At 45.3% G+C, this 11,342-nt stretch overlaps 1 protein-coding gene across 1 annotated transcript in view; it reads left to right on the top strand.

Moving 5' to 3' along the window:
- The first annotated feature begins 1,448 nt into the window (after positions 1 to 1,448).
- MRPS22 (mitochondrial ribosomal protein S22) overlaps positions 1,449 to 11,342 on the top strand; it is a 13,383-nt gene continuing 3,489 nt past the window's right edge. The window contains exons 1-4 of the mRNA XM_015411988.1: positions 1,449 to 1,579; positions 4,070 to 4,233; positions 5,971 to 6,135; positions 9,569 to 9,712. Coding sequence (XP_015267474.1) covers positions 1,450 to 1,579; positions 4,070 to 4,233; positions 5,971 to 6,135; positions 9,569 to 9,712 — 603 coding nt within the window. The 5' untranslated portion in view covers position 1,449. The remainder of the gene's footprint in view (positions 1,580 to 4,069; positions 4,234 to 5,970; positions 6,136 to 9,568; positions 9,713 to 11,342) is intronic.

Below are 11,342 nucleotides of genomic sequence, written 5' to 3' on the forward strand. Positions count from 1 at the left end.
CCTGATGAGGTCCCTCCCCTCCCCAAACCCCACCTTCCCCAGGCTCCACCTCCAAAATCTGAGGATCTCTCAGAATTACAAATGATCTCATGACTACAGTGATCAGTTTCCCTGGAGAAAATGGCTACTTTGGAGGATGGACTCCATGCCATTATATCACACGGAGGTCTCTGCCTTCTCAAACTCCATCCTCCCCAAGCTTTACCCCCAAATCTCCATGAATTTTCCAATGCGAACTGGGCAACCCTAATAGTCATCAGGCCTAAGAATTCAGGAAGAGAACTCCTGAATAACGTGTGGTTCCTTCATTTATACAGCAGCCTTGGCCATTTGCCCTTCTCCCTTGCCTTTCCCTTGCACTTGGGGATTATAGGACATGGAAAAGGTGATGGTCTTTTTAAAGCCTCATCATATCAGAATATATTCTGAGGCAGCAGCTCAGAGGTTAAAGACCAGAAGGCCAACAGTTCTGCAGTGCAGAATTTAGGGATTATTGGGCAAGTAGCAAGCCTTGTGTAGCACAACTGTACTACAGCAACTACTACAATGCCATAGAGTCCACCCTTCAAAGCAGCCATTTTCTCCAGGGGAGCTGATCTCTGTCAGCTGGAGATCAATTGTAAAAGTTGGAGATCTCCAGGCCCCACCTGGAGGCTGGCAACCCTACTTCAGGTAGGGTCAAAGATCTCCTCCTGGAATTACTGACAAAGATCAGTTCTCCTGAAGAAAATGGCTGCTTCGGGGGTGGACTTCATAGCATTGTACCCCATCCCACTGAGGTTCCTCTCTACCCCAAACTTCACCCTCCGCACCCCAAATCTTCAGGAATGTTCTGCAATTTTGTTGTTGTTGTTAAATTCAGTTTTTATTTGAATGTGCACATCTCTCTTTCTCTCTCTCTCAAAAAGGGTAGTCTTTTGGGGCTGGGTTGTTGTTGTTATTGTTATTATTTATTTACTTTTGCTGCAACCGGGTCTTGTTTTGCTGCATTTAAAATGCTTTTGTTGTTTCTTTTGCATTTTGCTCTGCTGTCTTGATATTTTTCTTGAACCCTTAAAGTGTGCTTGCAAAAGCTCATACCTTGAAAACTTTGTTGGTCTTAAAAGGTGCCACTGGACTCTACATTTGTTCTACTGCTTCAGACCAACACGGCTGACCACCTAGATCTACCTTTCTTAAATAGCATACACGAATTGCCTGTGCACGGGGGGGGATAAACGTACTTTAGGGTTTTTTTTGTTTTTGTTTGTTTGTTTTAAAAAGTAAGACGTCAAAGAACGCCCTAATTTTCACTAACACAAGCAGAACACTGCCTCGAACGGCCACAAGGGACAACGGTTCCAGCCATAGCAGAAAGTAAAACAGGACGATTATTTGCTGGACTACATTACCCAGCATACCATGAGCGGCAATCCGGACGCAAAGGAAGCCCTTCTGGGTCAGTCTATGATGGCTGCAGTAGGAGCAACCCGGTGCTTACAAGGCGGGAGGCCTCTTGCAGTTTCTCTTTTCCCGAGATGGTCGCGCCTGAGCCGGGCCGCATGGGGACGGCGGGAGCTCTGCCAGGGCCCGGAGGCGGGTGAGTCTTTTATTTTGCATTACTGTTGAAAGCACTTTGAAATGAGGAGGGGGAAGGCGCCCTGTTGAATCAGAAGGGCTCGTCCATCATATGACTTATTTCCACTTCGTGAGTTTCTGCTGAATGTGTGAACTGCCTCCATTCAAAAAGCACCCAGTCTGTGGTTATATGAAAGGTTATTTATTATTTAACTTTCTTTGCACCCCCTATTCATGCAACAATAAATACAGCGAATAAAATAGTTTCTTAAAACCAGCTAATAAACGAGAAAAATCAGGCGATGGCAGCCAGAGTGAAATTAAAACCAGGTATTTTATTTTATTGATTTACTTTATTTGTAGTCTGCCTTTTTTTGTGGATGTAATAGGAAGGGTGTGTGTGTGTGTGTGCACACGTGGTGAAAAAACACACAACTATATAGAATTATCTGACAAAATTAAAAGATTGTCCAATCCATGATGGCCCATTCATACATGCAAGGCATCATTTGAGTGTGCATTCTTCTAATGAGCATCTTTGACATATGGGTCAGTATTAAAATTGGCTATTTAATAGTATTGGCACTAGGTGAGAGGGTGTCACCAGATACCCCTTGGTATGTGGGGTTCCTCAAGGGGCAGTCCTCTCACCAATGCTGTTTAACATCTGTATGTACCTTCTTGCACAGCTGGCATAGAGTTTCGGGCTGGGATGCCATCAGTATGCTGATGACACCCAGCTGTATCTGTTGATGGGTGGCTGGCCAGACACTGCTCCTGCCGATTTAGCTGGGGGGGGGGGGCTGGAGACAGTGGTGGGATGGTTGAAACAGAGCCGGCTGAGACTGAATCCATCAAAGATGGAGGTTCTGTGGCTGGTTGGTGGAGATGCAGGAATGGGGTGCCAGCTCCTGGTTCTTGACTGTGTGCCTTTAATACCGGCACTGTCATGGACTGTCAAGAGCCTGGGTGTGTTTCTGGATGCCTCCTTTTTGATGGAGGCCCAGATCACAAGAAGAAGAAGAAGAGATTGGATTTATACCCCTCCCTTCACTACCCAAAGGTGTCTCAGAGCGGCTTACAAACTCCTTCCCCTCTCCCTCCCCACAACAGACACCCTGTGAGGTAGGCGAGCCTCAGAGAGCTCTTGACAGAAACTGCTCTTTTTCAAGATCAGAACTACGGCTTGCCCAAGGCCATCCAGCCAGGTGCAAGTGGAGGAGTGGGGAATCAAACCTGGTTCTCCCAGAGTAGAGTCCGCGCATTTAACCACTACATCAAATGTTGCCAGACGCATTTTTTCAGCTATACCAGGTCAGGCAACTAACCCCCTTCCTGTCTTGCCCTAACCTAGCCACAGTAATCCATGCAATGGTCACCTCCAGGATAGACTACTGTAACTTGCTCTATGCAGGGCTACCACTAAGACTGACCTGGAAACTACAACTGGTCCAGAATGCAGTGGTGTGGGTTTTTACTGGAACCCCATGAACAGTGCATATTCAACCAGTGGTCTGTCAGCTGCACTGGCTCCAGGTTTAATACCGGATCAGGTTCAAGGTTCTGGTATTAACCTTCAGGGCCCTAAATGGTCTGGGACCAACATATCTTCGGAACCACCACCTCTCCTGGTATAGCCCCCGAAGAGCACTAAGCTCAGGAGAGAAAAACCTACTGGTGATCCGTGGTCCAAAAGACCTCTGGTGGTCCTCAACAAGAGCCAGGGCTTTTTCAGCCTGGACCCTGACCAGGTGGAACTCTCTGCCTAATGACATCTGGGACTCAATGCAGTTCCACGGGTGGACAGCAACAGTTTTCTGGCTGGGCTGGCCCTCCTTTCTTGCCCCCCCCCAGGGATGGTGATAAAACATCCATTTTAGGGCCATCTGATATTGTTGTATGGTTTACTGTTTTAACTGTTTTGATTTGAATGTACTTGTACAACTGTTGTACACCGCCCTGGGCCTTATTTCTCAGGGGGCGACAGTCTATAAGCCGAATTTATAAATAAATAAATAAAATATACTGGGTTGGATTCTATGCTTTGTTCCACCTGGGCCAGCAGTACTTCTGCATGTGAAATTTTAGCTGATTTTTCTCTGCTGCAGACACTACATACCCGCGCCAGGAGCAGGATTATGGCCAGCACATTGGAAAAAGGGAGCATTAGGGATGCTCAGTGGCTGTAACTCTGCCCATTGTGTTTAGGATGCAGCTAAACTGTTATTAAATTACCTTGGTTCCATATTCCTATATGTTCAGAATTACTTCTGAGATTTTTCTCCGATCTCCTCCTCCCTTCAGTGTAACATTCTCTGATACATTGTTGGCTCTTTTGGTAGGATCCATGATACTTTTAGTCTTCTGCAAAACACTCGCAGTGGGCACTTGCGTGAGTTGAACAATAATGTTTAAATCTATAGTTGTTTTGCCTTAATCTTCGTTTTTATAAATATTTGAGTAGTCATGTTTCCACCTTTCCTGCTGTTTGGACTAAATCCTTGTTTTTCAGATGAAAACAAATCTAGCATTACAAAGCCTAGCTTTACGGATGAAAGAGTTCAAAGCCTGCTCTACAAGATGACAGGGCTGAACTTACAGAAGGTGTTTAAACCCATAAAACAGGAACTTGAACCTCCAAAGTACAAGCTCATGACAGAATTGCAACTGAAGGAGGTATACGTCATCGGTTTTGTAGAAATATTTCATTTTAGGATGCTGCTAGACTACGTTTTTTTAAAAACTGTGGCTGAGAAGAGTTGGCATTTCAGGCTGTCGTAGGAGGGGAGTGGCAATTGTGTTCTATTAACAGAAGTCCCTTGTGCCTGTGGAAAGAGCAGTTTGAATCCTAGGCATTAACTGCCTCATCAGGAGTCAAATTTATCCAAAATGCCAGCACAACAGAAAACATTTCAATGTTCCTATTACATTTAAAGTGAATTCAAAACAACCTTCCAAATCAGAAATTACCAGGGACTCTCATATTGATCCAGATGCAATCAAGTACTTGAAAGCTGACTAAAATCCAGTGTCTTCTGAACCAGTGATAATGGGAAAGTGGCCCCCCAGGTGGACCTCCTGATGGCACTGGTATTTCTGGCCACTTTGGGATACAGAGTGTTGGACTGGATAGGCCTTTGGCCTGATCCAACATTGGCATCTCTTATGTTCTTATGTTCTCTTGTTTGCCTACATTTGCAAACAAAAATTCCGTTTTTTGTGACATAAATCATCATAAGCTGTTCAGAGAACAGAAAGGATTTTTCCCCCTGAGTTTGCAGTCCTGAAGCATCTAAACAACTGTTTTTGTGAATGTAAATGAGTAATAGATGGTATACAAACTGAGGCCTGCAAGGAATCATGGGAAGGGTCAACAGTTTGTAAATCTCACTGCCACTCAGAGAACCTTCCTCTCCAACATTCTTTTCTCTTGGAGCCTTGAGCAGGGACATTTTTCTTCACTCTGATTTTTTCCTTTATCTGACACTTTTAGAGCATTTTTGAGCCCTTGTCAGGCTTTCCCCCCCCTGGGTAATTTCCACATGCCTTGGGATTTAGTGGGTATAAACATCTGCCTTTTCTGAAGGTTCCCATCTAGGCAGGGGCCAGCCAGTTTAGATATAATGGTAATCTCTAAAATGTGTGCATTTGGTATTTTTCACTAATGTTTGAACAGTCATGGAATCATAGAATGTTAGAGTTGGAAGGGACCTTGCAGGTCATCTAGTCCAACCCCCTGCACTCTGCAGGAGCCTAGCTGAAAGATAGCCCTACAACATACCCGAAAGATGGTTGTCCAGCCTCTGCTTGAAAATGTCCAGTGAAGGAGCATCCACCACCTCCCAAGGCAGTCTGTTCCACTGCTCAACCACTCTTACAGTTAGGAAGTTTCTCCTGATATTTAGCTGGTATCGACTCCCTTGTAATTTCCACCCATTAGATCTAGTCTTGCAATCCGGAGCATGAGAGAATAGATCTGCTCCATCTTCTACATGACAGCCCTTCAAATATTTGAAGACTGCAATCCTGTCCCCTCTAAGCCTTCTCTTTCCCAGGCTAAACCTACCCAACTCTTTCAGCCTTTCCTCATAAGACTTGGATTCCACCCCTCTCACCATCCTGGTTGCCCTCTTCTGGACAAGTGTTCAAGTGTAATGTTGCCACATTAGAAATGCAGTACTTTCTATCAAAAATGCATAGAAAACAAACAAAAATACCTCTGAAATTTTAATGCTGTTAATAACGCATAATTGTTTCCACATCTGTCTTTGTCATAATTTTACAGTGTCTTTTTCTCATGGCTGCCTTACAGCCATGGCACGTGAGCTCCTTTTAAAGTGCCCATGTGAGTCAAATGATTCAGTGGCATTTTACAGCTGTAATTAACCCTCACTTTTTTCTTTTTCTTTTTAGGCTACAAGGAATGCTGTTGAGAAAGCCAGAGAGAGGTTGGAAATGCCTCCTGTATTAAGTGAGCGGGAACCAATTCATGATGTATTATCAGAAGACAAGATTCTTGATGGAGTTGAGCCTTACAAATATGTATTTACAGACTTAACATACGATACTCCACACCGTGTGAGTCTCGTTAGTTGCTCTGGAACAGCACTTTATCTTGGCACAGCATGACTTACCTGACAGCCTCAAACTGATCAATTAGTAATTTCACTAATAGACCCTGTACTTGAAAAGGAAATATCCAATTTTTCTTAACTCATTACACATACAAGACCACAAATGTAAAGGGAACGGTGTCAAATGGGAGGTTGGGCACAGTGGAAGAATGGAAGCTAAATATTTCAAGTCAGGCACAAAATAGATCTTTATATTTCATTCTTTAAAAAAGTAAATGTGGCTTTTGTGCAGTAGGTTTATACAGGCCTGTGATACAGTTGCTTCAAGATATTGGTTTGAATTAGGGCTGATGCTCGGTTAAAGAAATCTTGGTCAATTTAGTCATTTAAGATTTATCTCACAGTGGTTTATGCATAAACACAAGATTTCTGAAGAAAAACAATACAGGGTTGGATCCCATAGATCTCTTCCACTAACAGCAATGCTTTTCTCTGGTGCAAGTACCCTACTGCTGATGGTGGCGGCTACAAGCATGGATGGCTTCAAAAGGGAATTAGATAAGCAGAGGTCCATCAGATAGGGGTTCTGTGGCAAATGATGCTCTGTCTTGGTGCTTGGGGGGGTCAACAGTGGGAGGGCTTCTAATGTCCTGGCCCCACTGGTGGACCTCCTGATGGCACCTGGTATTTCTGGCCACTGTGTGATACAGAGTGTTGGACTGGATGGGCTTTTGGCCTGATCCAACATTGGCGTCTCTTACGTTCTTATGCCATTGGCAGAAGAGTCCTTGTGTTAGTAGAAAGTGCTTCTGTTAAAGCAATGTATCCATGGGATTTAATCCATTGGATGTATTCTTACAAATTAGCGGGCTTTTATCTTTTTATTTTTAATTTTATACATTCATTAAAATTCCTTTTATTTAATTTTAGTTTTGCTGGGTGAGTCAGGGAGATTCTGAGCTTGGGAATCTCCTTCCCTCAGACAGACCCTCAGCGAGGCAAAAGGATCTTTCCTTGCCTTTGGAGACTCAGCAGGAGTGTGTGGGATACCTTTCTTATGATCAAGATACACAATCTTAAATGAGACATTGGTCTGACAAAAATGGCAGCCCTCGTTTTGAATATGCCATTAGGCTGAGTTGGTTTCAGGATGCATTTGCTGAATTAATAAATATTTTTTGGCATGATGGATCAGAGAGTGCAAACTTGAGACTCAGTACTCTGCAGCAGTTCATAAGAAAGAGAATAGAACTATGATTAAATTGCTCTTAGCTGTATGCCCTACCACATGCTGTCTTGACCCATGCCCGTCGTGGCTAATCAAAGCTGGCCACAAGGGGCTGGGGGGTGCCCTGAGAGAAATCGTCAACAAGTCCCTCGTAGAGGGACTGTTTCCTGGGGCGCTCAAGGAAGTGGTGGTGCATCCTCTCTTGAAGAAGCCATCCTTGGATCCAGCCAAATTGGCCAACTACCAGCTGGTGTCCAATTTGCCCTGTTTGTGCAAAATAATAGAGAGGGCCGTGGCAATGCAGCTACCTGGGGCGCTCAAGGAAGTGGTGGTGCATCCTCTCTTGAAGAAGCCATCCTTGGATCCACATGCTGTCTTGACCCATGCCCGTCGTGGCTAATCAAAGCTGGCCACAAGGGGCTGGGGGGGTGCCCTGAGAGAAATCGTCAACAAGTCCCTCATAGAGGGACTGTTTCCTGGGGCGCTCAAGGAAGTGGTGGTGCATCCTCTCTTGAAGAAGCCATCCTTGGATCCAGCCAAATTGGCCAACTACCAGCTGGTGTCCAATTTGCCCTGTTTGTGCAAAATAATAGAGAGGGCCGTGGCAATGCAGCTACAGACCTTTTTGGATGACGCTTCCATTTTAGATCCCTTCCAGTCCGGTTTTTGCCCAGGACATGGGATGGAGACAGCACTGGTCGCCCTCACAGATGTTCTTCGGAGGCATCTGGATCAGGGCATGTCGGCGGTACTGTTGGTGTTGGACCTGCCGGCGGTGTTCGACACAGTCGACCATCAGTTACTGGTCCACAGCCTTGCCGACATAGGAGTACAGGGGCTTGCCTTGCAATGGCTTGTGTCCTTTCTCCATGGTCAGGGACAAAGGGGGGCGTTAGGGGATTAGCTCTCCCAGAGGTACCCACTAGAATGTGGAGTGCCTCAAGGGGCGGTGCTGTCCCTGATGTTGTTTAACATCTACATGCGCCCCCTTTCCCAGATTGTCTGGAGGTTTGGGCTGGGATGTCACCAGTATGTGGATGACACCCAGCTCTATCTGATGTTGGGCGGCCGGTCTGACTCCAACCCGGAAGATCTGGACCGGGCATTACAGGCCGTGGCTGGTTGGCTTAGACTGAGCCAACTAAAGCCGAACCCGACGAAGACTCTGCTTGAGGGTAGGGATCCCACTCCCGACCTTCGATGGGGCACCATTGGTGCCAGCGCCAGAGGTTACGACCTTGGGAGTGGTCCTGGATGCCTCCTTAACAATGGAGGCCCAGGTAGCAGCCGCTGCCAAGTCAGCCGTTTACCATCTTCGGCTGATTAGGCAGTTGGTTCCCTTCCTCAAATACAACGACCTAGCAACAGCGATCCACGCAATGGTCACCTTGAGATTAGACTACTGTAATGCTCTCTACTTAGGGCTGCCCTTGTCACAAATCCAGAAGCTGCAGCTAGTGCAAAATGCTGCAGCTAGGCTCCTGATGGCTCTCCCCATGAGGGAACACATACAGCCTGCCCTGAAGGCATTGCACTGGCTGCCAGTAGCATACCAGATTCGCTTCAAGATGCTGGTTCTTACCTTTAAAGCCCTTTATGGCCAGGGTCCGATATACCTGAGGGACCGCCTTTCCCCATATATACCCCAGAGAGCACTTTGGTCGGGGTTGCAAAATCGATTGGCCCTTCCAGGTCCCAAGGATGCCAGACTAGCTATGACCAGAGTGAGAGCCTTTTCGGTGATGGCTCCATACTGGTGGAATGAGCTCCCAGAAGAGACCTTTTACAGTTCCGCAGGGCCTGCAAGACAGAGCTCTTCCACCAGGCCTTTAACTAGGAGCCACCATCACCACCACTACCATCGTTAATAACAACAGAAGCCTAGTGCCTGGTCCACTAGTTTCCACTAGCTGACTGAAACTGAGAAAGATCATCGAGCTGATTATCAAGTGAATTTATGTGAATTCGAGTGAATCTATGAGGCCATCTTGATACCATAACTTAATTGCTAGCACTTTAATTGTAAACTGTTATAATAAAATGTTATGGAATTGTTTTATGAACGGTTTTTAGATGGTTGTGATATTTATTGTCAACATGTTTTTATGATGTTAGCCGCCCTGAGCCTGCTTTGGCAGGGAGGGCGAGGTACAAGTTCAATAAATAAATAGAAATTGCAGCTTTACTAATTTTTTCCCCTCAATTTCAGGAACGTTTTGTTGTAGTCCGAGAAACGAATGGACTTTTACGCAAGGCCACTTGGGAGGAACGGGACCGGATGATACAGATCTTCTTCCCAAGAGAAGGCCGTGAAATTGCCTCTCCACCTCTGTTTAAGGACGAAAACCTTATGGTAAAATATGTTAGTAGACCTTGAGGAAGTCATTTAATTTATTACTTGTAACAGCAGGTCCACGGCCTGTTCAGTTTCTGTCTCTTTCCTTTTGCCACTGTGTCAGTATGTTTCTCTATCACACTCATTTTCACTAGTCTACCACAGACCCAATCATAATTAAATTTGACTGAGCATGTGACATATAAATCTGTTGTTCATTCTTGGGATATTGTTCATGTATTATTGGGTTGGATTCAGACAAATGTTTCCAAAGACTTCCACATGTAGAACATAATTTTGCTGCCTCCATCCATCTCATATAGCAGACCCAAATTCCCCCAGGAAATTCTGTTTCTCAGAGAGAGGGGGACCCACCTGGAACAAGGTTGCGGGGCATTTTGAGTGGTTGCTGGAGGGGGAAGGCAGGAGTTGCTACTGTTGGGGGCAGTAAAATGGACGTGTATTTCACCTTGCCAGATGAAACCCTGGGGGGGGGGGGCTGTGAGACACTTGGCAAACTCAATTTTCAGCTTGGTTGTCACAAATAGTGTGATTTTCCCCCCCTAGAAACTGGGCCTATTAGATTTTTTTGGGGGGCCCCCCGGAGGGGATTTTTTATTGCATTTTTAATATACAAAACTACAACGAAAAAATAGGAAGGGGTAACTACATCTAGGGAGAAAGGAAAGATAACCACAACTAACTAAAACCCCAATAATAGGAGATCATTACAACATCTTATATAAATGTTAATCTTAAAATGCTAGCATTACTTTGAACATAGTCGGCTATGCTTATTTATTTATTTATATGTTCAATTTATAGACTGCTCTGACCCGAAGGTCTCAGAGTGGTTTACAGGCAGGTTGCAAGTGCAAATTTACTCCTAATCTACGGCCACATAGTGCAGGGGGTGGGGCTACCTACGACACCCAGGTGGCGGGCTAGTTGTTCTTCCGGCTTCCGGCTTTCTTTTTCCTTCAGGCGGCCCATTTTGGAGTCGCGTCCCACTTTCAGGAGCAGGTCCTCCAGCTTGTGGTCTCCTGGTGTGCGGTCCCGTGTCAGTCTCGGCCCGGCCTATGTCCGCATTCGGCTATATTTTTTGTCTTTTTATCCAATGTTTTAACCATTTGAGAGAGTCCCCAGAGCATCCCCCAATAAAACTAAAGTTTAAAGGCACAATTCAGAGTCCTTCAGCCTTCATTTTGTCTTATCTTTTCTAATCCTCAATTTATATGTACGCTTGGGGGCAGCCGCCCCCTTGTCAGAGAGAGAGTCCTCGTCGGAAGACACGGAGTCCAATTCGCCACTGGATTTGCTGTCATCTTCTTCCTTCTCGACCCCGGCTGGGTCTCCCAGCTGGACTCTCAGGAACTCACGTGCTTTGGAAACAGAGTCAATCTTTTATTTTTTTATCTTGTATTTTGAAAATGACGGCTTCTGGAATTAACTATCTGTAAACAATGCTGTTTGTTTGGAGAAAGAGGATTAGATCTTTATATTTCTTTCTCTTTTGTCTTATTTCACATGGAATATCTTTTAGAATCCTGATGGTGTTGTCCCCAATTTTCAAGGGTGTTCTTGTTGTTGCTTTCAGGATAGAATCCCTTACATGTCGCTTTGAGAATCTCACCACTATTTCCCCAGG

Source organism: Gekko japonicus, unplaced genomic scaffold (genome assembly GCF_001447785.1).
Source record: "Gekko japonicus isolate JY-2015 unplaced genomic scaffold, Gekko_japonicus_V1.1 scaffold676, whole genome shotgun sequence".
NCBI classification, from domain to species: domain Eukaryota; kingdom Metazoa; phylum Chordata; class Lepidosauria; order Squamata; family Gekkonidae; genus Gekko; species Gekko japonicus.